Consider the following 17001-nt stretch of genomic DNA (forward strand, 5'->3'; position numbering starts at 1 on the left):
AGTCACATGACATAACTGCTTTCTAAATATATTGAATGAGGATTCACACAAACTTTTCATTCAAGTTTTAAAGTTTCAAGAGTTGCAAGAGTGCAAGTTCAAAATAAGAGAGAATTATTAAGCGAAAAAATTGCTACAAGAAAAAAAGAATGATAAATTTGAATAAAGCATATTTTCAAACTTTAAAAAATAACTTGATGCTTTATTGTTTTATTATACGTGAAGTTAATCTGTATGGAAGACTTTTCGTAACGCTGTACTCAAAATGAGCGGCACTAGCGCTAAATCAAAACGCGATGCGTGGAAACGATCGGTAGCAAAAAAGGAAAGTTCAAAAGGAAATAAAGATGAATTACGACCGCTCAGCAACAGATCGTTGGGCGCCAACCAACTAGAGAACCGCAACACCTTGGGAGTCCCGCTTCCCAGCAGCAGGCGCTCGCCCTTTTCATCGGCTGAAATGACCTCGACCGATGAGGGGATAGATCTGTACCACAGCAACGAACTCTCCCCCACCACAGTCGAGTACAAACCGCCACAAATAATAACCGAAGTTTACAAACCGAAGAGAATTAGAAATCAAACGAAAGATAGTTTTAGAAATCAAAGTAAAGAGACAAAATTAACAACTAAATGCGATTCGGGTCGAGAAAATAAAAACAATAGCAGCTTGCTACAAGTGCCGGTAATATGGTTTTTAATAACTTTAATATAAACTTATACTTTAAACTATAAAAGTACTTATTAACAATATTAAAATATTTGAGCTTTTTTGAAATTTAGTTCAATTAAGCAAAAAAAGGGAGTTGCAAGTTTGTCAGAAATATTTAAAAACAATTACAAATCTCAACTTTTTTTAAAAATGTACTCATTATATGTAGTACCTAGAAAACTAAATTAACTTTAATGCAATAATGAACGTTTTAAAAAACAAAAAAAGTATATAGAGGACACTTTAAAGGAAACAATTTAAAAGTAAAACTATGGTTTTAATATTTTCAGTTCTGCACTAACTTATGCATGAATTATTTAGTTTAAAAATAAAAGAAATTGTTGTTCAAAATTTACAAAGTTTCCTTATTATTTCCCTTTTAAAGTAGAATAGTCTAATGTATCTTAAAGTTTGCACCTGTGCAAAAAAGTTTGCTTAGCATAGGTACCATTTACTGTGCGTAGAAACTTAAATAAATTTAAAAACTCAAATTTAGTTTAAAGCGTATTAAATAATTTTTGAAAGCTAATTTCTGATAGTTTTTACTAACTTTTAGTACATAATTTGAAAAAGAGAACCACAAAACATTCTTTTTATAATAAGAAGTTTACCCTTAATGTACACAGACTGTACACAGATTCTTTATTATTTTATTAATTTACTGTACACAGCTTTTAGATTAAAAAAACTGTTATAGACATTAAGAAATTTTGTAATTTTTTTGGTTATATATCAACTTAAAAATATTAAGGTAAATATTTAATTTGGTTTTTGGTTAGGTTTTGGTTATAAAAATTGAAGAAGAAATGTAATGACTAAATTTATTAGAATAATAAAAAACTCAACAAGTAAAAAAACACTGTAAAGGTTTTCGTGGTAATAGTTTTATAGGCTTTTTGCAACAGGTAATTAAAGCCGTGAATAAATACTTAAGTTTTTAAAGCAGCAGTTATGGTTGCTTTAATCTAAATTTGAAAACTACCGAATAAAAAACGATTTATTTGAGACTTACTTACTGCTAAAATTCATATATTTTTCTGTACTACGGTTTAAATCATAGGTATTAAACTAGTTTGTGAACTCGAAGAAAAACTTGATGTTACAACCATAGGTTGCTTTTTTGAAATATAATAAGTATTATAGTACGTTACATCATATGACTGCAACTTTCTTTCTTAGAGTTTTAGTTTTAACTTGTTTTATAATTTATTCAAACAAATATTGTTTAAACTTAACTTTAAGTACTTAAGTTTTACAGCTAGGGTAACTTGTATAAGTTTAGTATTAAGAATAAAACAAGGTTAGTCAAACACGAATGTATTGATAACAAGGAATTCAAAAATAATACTAAAATGTATACTGCATTAAGTTTATAATCTTTTATTCAAAAGAAAATATGTTTATTAAACGAAAAAAAGCGCTTAAAACATTTGGTCCTAGGACCTGGTGCACGAAAAAACTTTTCAGTTATCGAGTCGCACACAAGCGATAGATGAAATTTGTGCTAATGTTTTTTTTATTTATAATAATTTTCAAAATGGTGAAAACAGTGTCTACTTCCTATTATTATTGTTTTTATGAAAAATTGTTCAGTTTTTACCAGGATGTTAATTTTGTAACATTTTGATTAAATCAAGTTTTTTTATTAAACAAATCTTGTGCACCACGGTAAAAGGTGCATTGTGTACAAAGTAAATATAGTTTAAATGTAAGTGTATTATTTGAAGATGTCGTATATGTGGCAATTTAGTAAGAACTTTCAGCTTTGTCCTAAAAAAAGTTATTTAATTTACCCTGATTAAAACTTGTCTGTTGATTTTGGTAATACGTATCAATGCAAGGTTTTTTAATTACATACATTCTTCATACATTTTTTAGTTTATAAGTAGTTCACATTGAAAAGGCGAACTTAAAGTAAACATCAAATTTTTCAAAAAGTTCTTTGTTGTAAGGTTATTAGTATCGTAGCTGTTTTGTAAAAGAACTTATACTTTGCTTTAAATTATTCAGAAAGCATAATTTAGTAAAATTGCGTTGAAATAAATTTTAAGGAAAGACTTAAAAACAGAAATTGAATACTAACTTACTTCGTGCGACTTAAATTTTTAATACCTAAAAATTTAGACGTTTTACGATTTACTAGATGAACAAAAAAAGTGTTGTGACTTAAAATTATGCTAAAAAAATAAAGTTTTATTCTTTTGAAAACCAATCTCTGCTTAACTTTAAGCAAAATGCATAACTTATAGACACCGTTTGATCTTTAAATATTGAAAATTTAAAAATCTTTAAGTCTTATTATTCAGTTATATACAACTATCAGTTATTTTATAAATTTTTACCGATAAGTTTTTAACTAATTACCGTTTACAAATTTAATTTTTAAAGAATTTATAGGTTACAAAAAATTGCATTTTCTTTAAATCAACCTTTTATTTAAATTTCACTAAATTTTAAATTATTTTATAAAATAAGTAAAAAAAATCAAAATAACTTGTTTAATATTTTAATGTTAGAAAATAAAAAAAACAATTATCAGTTTCACAGATTTCAAAAGGGTCTATACTAGTTTTTAAATGACACTTAAATTATTTTAGAATAAATTAATAATTCATTAGTAGTTATTTATGTACTTTTTGATGTGCCTTAAGTTTTTGCATTTGTACAAGATTTTGGTTTAAAATAATTTGGTTATCATTTTACACTTTATAATTTTAGAACAAAAATGAAATTGAACTTCTACGTAAAACAAAGCTTAGAGAAGCTTATAAAACAAGTGGACATAGCATTAGTGACACAACTGAGCAAAGACCAAAAGTTTCATGGGATACTGTAACAGTTTATGACCAAACTAGTGTCACAAAACAAAAACTGGTTTGTCTTATTGTATTTAATACTTCAAGCTTTTAAAGTTACTTAATTCATGATATTTCTACATGAACATAAACATAAATAAATTTGGTTTATGTTAATTATTATACTTTTAGTTCATTTAAAAAAACTTAAATTAGAAAACAGAAGCATATTATTCTGTAAGTATTTTTTTCTTTAAAAATAACTTAAAAAATACACTAACTTGTTAGTATAACTTATAATTTTATATTAAAAGTATTGCAAAGAAGGTACTCAAATACCTGAAAAACTCTGTCTTTAACTCTATATTAATTTTTAATTATTACTTGTGTTTTAATTGTTTAATCAAGCGTAACAAAGGTTTATCAGTTTTTATATTTTTTGTTAAATTTTTATTAATTCACGCAAACTTAAAAAATTAAAAGAATATAATTTTCGAAAATTGGTTAATTATATAGCAATTAGTATTTATTAAATACATGCTTCTGTGTATCTTTGTTTAAGTTTATTTGAATTTAACCTAAGTTAAACCATTAATAATTGTAAAAACAAAATATACGAAAATATAACACTTTTTTTGATGTCTATCAATATTTTTGTTTAAAACGGGTAAGTACGAAACAGCTTACGTTATCATATCAAACTAAAAAACAATTAGATAAACAAATAGCTTTATCTTAATATAAAAAATTTCCAAAACTTCTCTATTTAGCTATTTACAGTATGAAAATTCTTGTAACTGCTTAAAGTAATGTCTTAAAAGACTATTTATTATATCAACAAAAAATTGTAAATAAAGGTTATAAACAAATCATTAACTTTTTGATTTACGTAACAGACTTCAACAAATTTTTTTTGAAACATATACAATGAAAATATCATGAATCATGTTATCATTGAAAGTAAAATGTAAAGTACAAAAATAAAATAAATTTGATTGAAATAATTAAACAAAAAATAAAGTTAACTTTTAAGTTTTTATTTAATCTTTATGCTTTCTTATGTTATTTAGAAAAAAATAGTTTGATAATGTTAAAAAAAAGGTATATAATTTATAAAGACCATCTAACTGTAAATTACAGCAAAAAAAAAAAACAATTCATTAAATTATTTTATATCTATGTAATTTTTTTTAGGAAAGTAAACAATAACATTGATCATTGTTAGTTTTGTTTTTAATTCATTGCTTCAGGGCATTAAATACGTATTGTGAGAGCTTTTTAAATTTTCATTTAATAAAATATTTTTGAGAATAATAAAGTATTTTTCTTCAACGAAGTTCTTTTAAATTTCTAAGTAGTTTTGTATAAAAAATAAATTCTTATTATTACTTACCTTTAGAACAATTGTAAAAACATTATTTTTGCAAGAAGCATATAAAAGAAACAACTAATTTTAAGTAGAATACTTTTTATATAAGCTCTTTGTTGATAACTATAGCTAAAAAACATTTTAGATAAAACTTTTTTTTGTTGTAAAGCTAATTGTTTATTTAGCGTTTTATATTCTTTTTATACTATTTAAGCCGTTTGCAAAACTTAACATATGTTATATACTAGCTACTGTACAGTTTTTTTGTAACTGTATTAGTAGGAAAAAAAGTAATTAGGTCATTTATCTTAAAGAAAGCTTAATGTTTATTAAATTTATCTCTCTCTCTTTATAAATGAATATAAAGACTGGTGAATTTTGTTTGCTTTACCTTCTAAAGATATGGAAACTACTATATTTTTTTATTTAGTTTGTAAACCAGATTATTTTGTTTATATGAACTTGTTTATTGTAAATAAGCTTATAGTTTAGCTTTAAAATAGCTTTTGAACAAACTAAAAAAAACATTTAAAACTTCAGTTGTTAAAAGTAAACATGAGTTTTTTTTAACTGGTAATATTACTCTTTTAATTTGATTTAAAAAAAAAAAGTGTACAAGTATGTTATAAAAGAAATACCTTTTAAATTAAAATTCAGAAATTCAGAAAATTTCAAATGTTGTAAAAAAAATTAATCAATAAATATAAACTTAGATTAAAGTTTAAAACTTATGTTTTCAAATTTGTATCAAATTGATATTTTGTACGCACAGAGCACTAGCTTAGATTCAAGAAACCGTCCTTTAGCACGTTGTCAACAAGCTATAAGAAAAAGTTCGATAAGTTCAAGCAATAGTTATAATCGCAAGGAAAGTTTATCAAAACAAATGCACTCGCCAGTATCACGTGGTCAAAATGTTCAAAACTTGAGGAATTCTTTTTGTAGCGCTAGTGGATCTTCAACAAGTGGAAGCAAAAATAAACTATCAGTAGTCATTGAAATGGGAGAACAGCCAAAAGTTTGTGATAATAATGGAAATAAAATCTTAAAACGACGAGAAAGTGAAACCAAAACACAAAAAGTTTACAAAACTCAATCCGAAAAAAATTACAAACCAAACGATGATAACGAAGTAGTTAAAAGTGTTATAGGTAAAAGTAAAACCACAACACTTACCGGTAGTCGAACTAATTTAACAAGTAATTCAGGGGAAAATTCGAAAACGAGGTATCTAACATTTCCTAATTTGTACGAAGGTTTAGTTTGCAGTTTTTCATTAAAAAATAAAATTTTTAACAACTGATTGTAATTTTCAATGTTTGTTGTGCTTTGTAAATCAGTTGTAAGTAAATTTAGTATTAAAATATGATTATCATTTATTTTTAACCTCTACAAAAAATAAAGTTTATAAAAAATTTACGATAACATTTAAAAACACGTTTCAAGCATGAATAACAATAGTTTTTTTAAAGTTTTTATTTGAAAGTAAAAACAATTATAGCAAAGAAGCTGCAATTTTAGAATAAGTGACGTGAAGTCAGTTTTATGTTAATTTTTAATGCAAAGTCTATCTAAATGCACATAGCTTTACTTGTACAGTAAATTATTTCCGTTGTTAATATTAATAAGACGGTAAAAACGCAAATAATGTTGTTTAAAACGAATTGAACTCAAAAAACGGTTTATCTCGAAAATCATGCTGTTCTATAATGTATGCAAAAGTCTTGAAAAGTTTTAAACTGTTATGCTTTTAAGGTGAAAAACTAAGAAAATTGCGTAGAGGGTAAAACATTACAATTTTCTCTTCGATTTTTAAGTTGCATTCAGAGTTAGAATTAACAAGAAAGTGCAAGATCATTTTGCGGTTGTTAAGCAACAACACACAACGGGAGCAGAATACTTAAGTTAAAAATAATGAGTTACAATGGCAACTTTTAATTAAAATCACCAACTTTAGTAATTGATTAAGGCAGTGATTGTTGTTTTTTCATTCGTTTCACCCAAGTAGTTTGTGTTTCAGCTTAGATTAGTTTAGATTTTTTATTGAATATAAAAGAAAAAAGGCCTTCACTAATCACAATGATTGGTTGGAAAATTAGAAAATTGTTTAGATGGAATAATCAAAATATTGGGGTTGCTTTAGCTCGTGAAGGTTAAAATTACAATTTAATTTTTGAAGTTAAGCTAATAGTTTGTCAATCGTTTTATATACATGAATAAAAATGTATGTTTTTAAAATAGTTAGTTATCATCCGAAAAAACTATAGTAGTAGTGTAACTTATAAACTGTATCTAATAATTTAAAACAAAATATCTGAGTTGAAAAATAAGTTAGTTTTTTATTAGGAAACGAAATGATGATTTCCTTTGATGAGAATTAATTTAAAAAAAAGTTTATGTTTACATGCTTTTAGACTAATCAGTCAAAAAAGCTTATAGGTTTTTTCAAATAGTTTAAGATAAAAGAAATTCGAGAAAAAGTACGTATTTGGTAATTAAAAATATCTGCTTTTTTACTAATACTTTATTTATTTTGAACCTATGATGATTATTTTATCTAAAGTTATGTTTTATTCTAACATAAACAAATTCTATCCAAGTGGGAGTTATTTATTTTTTTAACACAAACTTTTCTTTAAAAGTAAAAGTCCTTTTTTGTTTTTAATTTATAAAAGGAATTGTTTATTCTATTGTATTTAGAATACACAAATTACATTTTAAATCAAATTTAGTTTTTTGCTATTCTTTTTGAAACTATAAAGTTTTACAACAAAAAAAGATTATACTGATTACTTTAAGTTTATATATTATAATTTAATAAATTTAATTTATAGTTGTTTATCACTATGGGTTCGGGTTAATTTTATACGTAGTAATAAATAAACCAAATTATATTATTTCATAATATGTTACAGATATAAAAAATTCAATAAGTAGCAAGATATTTAAATAATAACTAAATAACTAAAAGCTATAAGTTTTTAAAGTATATTAAATAGCATAGTTCAAAACACTTTAATAATTTACGCTAACTCGTAGTTAATCAATTTATCAAATAATAAATATCTATTAGTATAGTGTTAAAACTGGTTTAGTATAAACGACGATTTAGTTTAAATACAATTTTATGTTACAAGTCGAAATTTACTTTTAAAACTAAAAAAGAAACAAGAAAATATATGCATTAAGTTCTGATTGTAAAAAAAAATATTATTTTGATGTAAAATTACGGTAATATTATACTATTTGTTTAAACTTTCGCATTTAGGAATGTCGTCTGTGGTGGCTACAACGACAGCTTCAGTTGTCGGTGACAAAAAAGATACTAAGCTCGAACAAGAAAATTATAAAAAACAGCTAATGGAATGTGATGAAGTGAGAGTTCAGGTTAGGTTTATCTACTTCTCAAGTTAAACAGGTAGTATAACTAAAAACTTATTCAAAATTGACTTCTTATTTTTTTACTAAACTAGGTCTTAATAAATGGTCACTAGACTTTGCTTTGCTGGGTACACTGTTTGAAGTTAAAGTTGTAAATATATACTTACATTTCGTTGTTGTTATTGGTTTGATAACTTGGCTGAATTATTTTATAAGACTAAATAACGATAAGACTTATAAAAAATTCATACTGAAATGTTTAAAGAACACTTAAAATTACAAATAAAGCACAATTACAACAAAAAAATTGTTTTTTTAAACTTTTTTTAATGTACTTATATTGGGTGTATTATATATGTCAAGAAACTCTTTTAGAAACTTAGTAAACGAACTACAATTTTAATTTAACAAATTCTATAGAATAATTTACTTAGTATTTTTTGTTAGTATATAATAAACTTAAACTTTTCATAGGGACTTGTTGAAGACATTTTGTTAGAAATGGGTGAAGAAAGGCTCATACAGTACAAAAAGGCATTTGCTAAGTTTGACAAAGTAAACATATTTTCTAGTTTTTGAGAAACATAAACCGCCTACTCATACTATAACTTTAATTAATTGTTTTAGTACTTTTTTTAAAAACTTTTTTTCGTAGTGTATCACAACTTTTCTAGATTAAATTTTTACTGGTATCCATTACTGGCTAAATAAATATTTACTTTTAAAAACCCTTATCGTACTTAGAAACTAAAGATTTTTTTATAATCTTATACAAAAGGAAAAAAAGTAGATATACTTTAGTTTTTATTTTTAAACAATCTAAAACTTAAATAACTAGGTTAGGTAATGTTTAAGTATATTTTTTTTATCATGAATTAAATTTCTTTTCAAAACTTTGACTTATTGAGCTTTAGTATAAGTACAATTTCAATAACTCAAGTAGTAAATAAACGAGTATGTACATTTCTTAAAACTAGGTAGTCATAAAGAATTAATTTTAATTAAAAGCTTGTCAGTATGACTAAAGTCAAAATTTTTTTGTGTTTAAGTTCTAGCTCAGCAGCTTAATTACAAATGATCATATCGAAACTATTGCCTGTTCTAATTATGGGTGAAAAGATTAATTTCTAACAAACAAGGTCAACGAAATATCATTTCTAGTAAATTTTGCCTATAACTTATGAAAAGGTGCCGACCTCTATTCCGAACTATTGTATGTATAGTACTTTTTATTTACTATGTAAATTTTTTTTTGATATTTTTTTCATTCAATAAATTTTATTTGGTTTTTGTAAAAGAGAGCAATGTTTTTATTTATTTTGATTATGTTTCATTCTACTATTTGATCTGGTTAATTTAAATTAATTAACAATTTGTAATTTCTACAAGCAGTTTATTTATTTGAGCTTACAGTTTTTATTAATTGAGAACCTCTAGGATTAATATCGAAAAAGCTTGTAACCATTTTATATCGATCTCTTTAAGCTTTGTTTGTGTTTTTAGTTCTGGTATTTTAAATTTAATTTTACTTTTGAAAACAACAGGATTTATGCTAATTTAGTTTCCTCAAAATTGTAATTAGTTTCAGATTTGTAAGGTTAGGTACAATTTTTTAAGATTTTTATAGTTTTAATTCTTATTTAACCCTGTTTTGTCTCCACTTTTACCAAGCTCAATATAAATTTTTAAGTTAACAATATCAATCGAATACAGTTGTTTTGGTATTTAGATTTCTTTATTTACAAATATTTTGTATTTGTTTTCATGCGCAACTTCTGTAACTGCTTTGGTCCTGCTTCAATACATATTTAGTTTAAGATTGACCTTAACATATTCTATCGTAAACTCTTTTTCAAGTTTATTAAACTGTCCTTAATGTTTTTTATGCCATCGGTCTTTTTTTTCTTTTTCTGAGCTCTCAATTTAGCTTTTCAATTTTCATGTTTTTTCTAGTAAAGTCTTGTAATATAGGAGCTTGTCTACATTTATACTTTAATTTTTTCTTTTAAGTCTCGTGACACTATTGTTTCAGACTTTCTAGCTCTCATTTTTCGTTTGTATTTAGCATTTAGTATATAAACAAAGATAATTAAAAATTTGAAAAATAAATATTTTATTTACAACCAGGTTAAGGTAGCAAAAAATTGCGACCTTTCAAGTATAATAAAAGAGTAAACTGCACATAACAAATCTATAATCATTGCATTAAGTTTATGTTGTATAGTATCAGTTGCATTTAGCATATAAAAACTCCTAAAATTATATAAAAATTTAGAACAATTAGTAAGTCAATTGTAACTTTGTTTCGTGTATATTGTTCTAACTTTTCTTTAATGTAAAAAAATAGATTTTTAGAAAGTTCGCAATTCCTAACATTTTTTGCTATCTTTTAAAGAAAGGGTAAAAAATAACAACATTCAACTTAAACCTTTAACTTTGGTTTGTCAAAAAAGTAAAAATTTAACAAAAACATTTCAAATTTGTTTTAAATCTCACTAGAGGTAACAAAAGCGAAAAAATAGCTTTGATAATGTTACTTTTAGTTTTAGAAATATAGCATAAAACTGAAGCATTAAATTAAAAGCTGCTCTTCTACCTTTTTTCTTAAATTATATTCAGCTACGTCTATGAGCCTAGCTTTTTAAGTATAAGTATTTATTATCTCTAGTTGATTAAAAGTTGCCATAAAACTGTTTTGTTTGAAAACTTTTATTTAAAAAATTGCTTTAATAGTTTTTATTCTACCTGAAATTTTTCATAAAACTTGTTAAGCTGTGTAAATTTTTACAAGTAATTTTATAAATCAATAGTTCAAAAATTAAATAAAACATACTGCCTAAATTTATACTCTCTAAAAATCTGTTTTTTTTACCTGGAGTAAAATTTTTTTATAAAACTGTTTTAATTTAGAACACAATATAAAACATTTTTGTCTAATGCGCAGTAAAATGTTATGTAATTTGATGCATTAGCAGTTTAAGCTGGTTCCTGCTATTTTGAAACAATAATTAAAAACTATAATTTCAGGACTCAACAGGTATAATCAGTTCAAAACAATTGAGACAGTTATTACGAACACTTGGGCACAACCCAAAGGATGGGGAATTACGGGAACTTGTTAACCAGGTGGACGTAGACGAGAATGGAAAAATTGATTTCAATGAGTTTATAATCATGATTGGATAGTGAGTTAATTTTTGTTCCAAGATTGCTTATAAATTTTTTATAGAAAAGTAAAATAGAAACGTTTAAAAAGTAGCTCTTCTATTGTACTTTGTCAAATTTTTAGATAGTGTAACTAAACCATTTTTAAATATTTATATTTAGCTTTATCGAAATTTAGAAAACCCTTAAATTTATACTTGAAATACTGTTCGTATAATTAACTATACAATTGTTATTTAAGGAAGCGATCTGTAAAAAAAGTAATTTAAGTTCTACTACTAATAGAAAATTTATTTTTAAATCTCATATATATTTAATCAATCTCTGGAAAACTTGTGTGTTCCTATTCTAACAGCAAGTATGATTTTAATAATGCTTACAGTTATATTATTATAATATTTAAGTTTCTCAACCGTGCTTCTAGTATGTCAATCGCTAATTGTGACATTTGTCTTCAACAAAATTACTATATATATAGAGTATTTATACTTCAAAAAGCCAACAAAACTTTTTTTTTTAAATTTAAACTCATTAGTATTGCTGACAGCACATTTGAAAGTAACTCATGCAATAGTAAAGTTAAAAAAAATCTCTGTTGATTTTCTTGAAATTTAATAATTTCTTATATTCCGTAAATTATCGAAGCTAAAAACTTCCCGAAATACTATAAACAAAGCTCTCTAAACTAGTGGTTTTCACTATGAGCATTATTTTTTTAGGTGCACGAAATTCGTTTAGGAATTCCTACTAAATATTATGAAGTTTATAACTTAGAGCAAAAAAATGGTCGTACGCATATTTGAGGGGAGTTTTGAAATATATACTAGATAGTAGGTACTGAGGGAATATTTTGAAAGAAATTACTACCTTTTCGGGGAGTTTTGAGCATTAAGTGACCAGAGTTTTTAACTTTTGTTAGGTGTGCATATATTTAAACTACCTTGAAGACAACTGATCTAAACTAACGAATTTCTTACATTTTCGGTTAAGCTTCCCAAAATGTTTGGATACTAACTCATATCATTCTTAGACTTTCAAATCAACGCTACGAACTAAGAGGAAAAACTGGCAAAGTTTAAAAAAATATATTTAATCAAATCTTAACTATGAACTTATTTTGAAAGTATGTTCGTTCTTTTGAAAAAGAAAGTGTTTGTTTTATAATTATGATACATTAATTTGAAACTTTAAATCTAGGGACCTTAATTTAAAATCACTACACTACAATAAATTCCTCTTATAAAGTTACAGTAGAGTTTCAGTCAGTTAATCAGAGTTATTTGATATCTAGTTCTTTTAAACTCTTAATAAGATTTAAGAAGTTTAAATGTGTAAATATTCTAATTAATTAAAACTAGTCTTGACAATTAAATTTATATAAAGCACTTAAAAGGTATTGCTTACAGTCAGTATAAATCACTTGTTATGAAATTTAAGCAGTATCATGCATCATATCTCTTAAAAATTGTTTGTTATACTTTTGCTATCTTTTTGTTAATTGATTTATTTTAACTTTATTTTCTTCTTAAGTTTTTTTTTTGGTTTTATAAATTGTAACAAATACAATTGTTGTACTAAAACTAAATGTAATCGTGACATCGTGACATGATAAGGCGAGTCAATAAACTTTTTTTTTAATAAAAATTATAGGGGAATCCTAGTTTGTATAAACAAGGTTTTCCTAAGTAAACAAACCGTAGCATTCTTATACAAAAAAACAAGTATATAAGCACAGTAAACTTCATTCTAAGCTTCTATGAATTTTGTTGTATAAAATATAAATTTGTACCAAATTTTTATGCTTTAAAACTTTTCACTGCAACTCTTCAGAAACTTATTGCAGAAATTTGAAGTAGAACAACAACTTTTAAAGTAAAAACAATAATTTTAGAAAACTGCTTAAGTAATTAGATTGCTGTAAAAAACTAATCAAAAAAATCAATTAATTTAAAATAGTAATTAACGCAAAAAACAAACATTTTAAATTACAAAACAAAAACAAAATGTTTAACACAAACAAGGACACTTTTAAGTAAATAAAATAACCAAGGAAATTTTTAAACAAGACGAAAGCTGTTTTAAATGCGACAAAAAGATCTTCGATAGCAGAACACCTGATTAACAACGTTAATTGTGCAGAGAATTACAATTTATCAAGGTTTAAGATTATTTACAATTGTACAAATTCCATGGATTTGGTCAGACTAGAAGCAAACTCAATATTTTTAAATAAAACAGAGCTGTGTAAGCAGAAAGAGTTTGACTATAAGGTTTCCTTATTTGTTTAAAAGTGTATTTGGTTAATTTGTTTAAAAGTTTATTTGGTTATTTTATTTACTTAAAAGTGTCCTTGTTTGTGTTAAATATTTTGTTTTTGTTTTGTAATTTAAAATGTTTGTTTTTTTCGTTAATTACTATTTTACATTAATTGATTTTGTTGATTAGTTTTCTACAGCAATCTAATTACTTAAGCTGTTTTATAAAGTTATTGTTTTTACTTTAAAAGTTATTGTTCTTTTTTAAAAAAGTTTTGTTTATTGTGTTTTATCATAAACTTTTACGCATAACTGTTTTTAATGAATTTGTTTTAATCTATTTTTTACATTGAACTTTTAGAGTAATTAAAACAAGGTTACTTTATACAAATAAAAGTTAAATTTTTAATTTCTGTGGTAATTTTCACTAAAATTGGTCTTTTTACTTAGACTAACTATTTAATTTATTTTTTAATCTAATAATAAATAACCATACAGTTTTGACAAAGCGAATAACGAGGCCGAAGATCTTTGTGATATTTTTCATGCTTTCGATCAGGAAGGTAAAGGTTGTATAGATGTCAACGAGCTAAAAGATATATGGAAAGAGTTTTTAAAACCTTTCATACCAGAAAACGAAGTAAGTCAAGTTTTATACTATAACCTCAAATATGCAATAAACAGTTTGTGTTAAGGAAAGTGTTGTAAATTGTTTAAACTTTCCAATTTGAATTAATTACTTTGTTTTGCAAAACAAATTTTTGTTAAATTTACATATTGTTGTTTTTATTCTTTTTTGAAACAGTTATAACACATTTATAAGTAAGCAATATAATAAAACTTAACTAATTTATTTTGGTAATCTAAAGCAGTCATTCTCAAAGTATGTACCTATGCACAGTAGTTTCAAAACAAACTGTATTGATAAACGTAGAATTTTTCATTAACATAATAAATTATTAAGCCAAGGTATTTACCTATCAAGCTTGTATTACAAACATTTTGTTGATATTTTTCATTTAATCAAATTTTTTATAGCACTAAACAAGAAAAGTAGTAGCATTTTTTTAACTGTTTTTGAGTTATATAAGTATATTAATTGTGATTTAGTTTTCACTTAAGTAGTTTAAAGGCATGATATATTTATATATTAGGGTGTTTATTTAAACTAAGTTTCATTTTTATTTAACGAAACTAAAATAAAATTTCAGTTCCAAGAGATGATGGCGGACATAGATGAAGACGGAAACGGTGAGGTAGACCGTATTGAGCTACTTGAAATTCTTCAGAGTACTAGATAAATTTAAATTTTAGTTTATTTGCGTTAAATTTGAAAATCAATATGCTACAAAACTTGGTGGTTAACCAAGTCTAAACTTGATGTAAAAGATACGATACTACTTTTACTTTGAACAATTTTTAATTAACTTTATAACTTTTTTTCATACTACTATTTATTTTTTAGTTTACATAAATTCAACCCAATCAATTTGTATATAACTTTTAATTTTTAAACATTAACTTAGTCTATTTTTTAGATTTTTTTGTATAAAACTAGTTTATTTAATATAAATAGAATAAGTTAAACAAAATTTTAGGGAAAGTATATAATTATACTTTTTTTTATAGTTAAAAAATATTGAAGTTTTCGCTGAAAATTAAACTAAAAAAATGAAAAATCATTCGTAAACTTTACAACTACATTTTACTTTACAAAATTAAGTGGAAAAAAAATTTGAAAACTCTTTCTCTAATAGAAAGATTATGCTTTTCTATTAATAAAGGTATATGGAGTCAAATATATAATTTTTGGTGTCTTAAACATTGTGCATTTAGTCTAGAACAGTGGTTTTCAACCCATCCAAAAGCTGTATACACTAAATTACTAGAAAAAAATCTGTGCACACTAGACTAAAAAACTATAAATAACACTTAAAAATATTACTACTTTTATGCGTTTAGTGTCTTAATTTGTAAATGACTTGTAAAAACTGTTAATTGTTTATAATTAGCTTTTAAGAACATAAAAAGACAAAACTAAAGTAATTTAAAAAATACTTTCAACCCTACGAAATTGAACACCATGAAGAATTTTGGTCTAGAATCTAGATAAAAATAATTTAGTATAAGATGTTGGCTTGTAATACTAAAAAGCTTTAAAATAAACCGAATATTGAACTAAACATGTAAAATATAAATCGTAAAATGTTTTTTTATTTAATCACTCAAAAGTTTACAAATTAAAAAAAAAAGTTTAACTATTTAAAAATCTGAACAATGGATTGTAGTATTAAAGTATTTCCCAGTTTGACAACTTATACAAATTTTCTTAAATTACTATATAAATATTATAAATCTCGCCCATTTAAAGCAAGTTTCTTTTAAATGCAGTAAACGATAATTTTGTAAAAATATTCCATATCTCTTTAATATAGATTTAAAGTATTTTCTATACTATGATTAATTTATTTCTTGAAAGTAATCAGATACTTTAAATGAACAATAAAAATACGAGCTTCATAAACAATTATATGTTTTTTCGGTTTCAATTATACCAACTATCCTATATCAAATAGATATTGATTTATATAAGTAACTTACGTTGTACTTACAGTTATTTTATTTTTTAAATGGTAAGTCATAACCACTGCGTCAAAAAATTATTTTTAACAACTTTAGCTTGTCTGTATCTTGAATAGCTTATTTTTTCGTAAGTAGTTTTTTATTGTATTTGAAAATATCCGAAAAATTCGTCAAAATTTGTAGCACGTACTAGTTTTAAAAATTGTTTTCTAAAAAAAAACATAAATTAAATTAAAATACGTGAAAATGTTGTTAGCCTTTTTATATTAAAAATTGAATGTAGTTCTATGTTTAGTGCAAAGTTATTTCATTATAATTGCGGATGTAGTTTATATGAAGTAAATAATCTACCTAATATTACAGATCTGATTTACAGAGTTAAATATCATTGATCTACTGTATTTGTCAAACCATTCACCTAAAAACTCAAAAGTAGTAAACTAAAACTAATATACGATAGATATTTTTATTATTTTTCTATAAGGCGCTGAAATTTTAGGAAATACTTTAATAACAACATTTTTTTCAAGTTAGTTTACTGGGATTAAAAAGTATTGGATTCAAACAGTATTAATATAATTGAAATAGTATTAAAACTAGATTAAAATTTTAAAAGAAACTTATTTTTGTATATTATATTTAATGATGTTGAATATTACAGTCCTAACATTATACCAAAGTAAAATGAAAGTATTAATCAAATTAACAAACAAGCGTATTTTGATGCAATAAGAGTTTTTT

At 24.3% G+C, this 17001-nt stretch overlaps 1 protein-coding gene across 1 annotated transcript; it reads left to right on the plus strand.

The window, feature by feature from the left end:
- The first annotated feature begins 265 nt into the window (after nucleotides 1–265).
- Nucleotides 266–15270, plus strand: LOC145841393 (uncharacterized). Its single transcript, XM_082948755.1, has 8 exons — nucleotides 266–685; nucleotides 3431–3586; nucleotides 5649–6132; nucleotides 8145–8263; nucleotides 8732–8812; nucleotides 11285–11442; nucleotides 14176–14317; nucleotides 14889–15270. The coding sequence occupies exons 1-8, from the start codon at nucleotides 266–268 to the stop codon at nucleotides 14976–14978; spliced, it is 1650 nt and encodes a 549-aa protein (XP_082804881.1). The 3' UTR covers nucleotides 14979–15270.
- The last annotated feature ends 1731 nt before the right edge of the window (nucleotides 15271–17001 follow it).

Source organism: Thalia democratica, chromosome 7 (assembly GCF_965202585.1).
Source record: "Thalia democratica chromosome 7, ktThaDemo2.hap1.1, whole genome shotgun sequence".
In the NCBI taxonomy this organism is placed as follows: Eukaryota; Metazoa; Chordata; class Thaliacea; order Salpida; family Salpidae; genus Thalia; species Thalia democratica.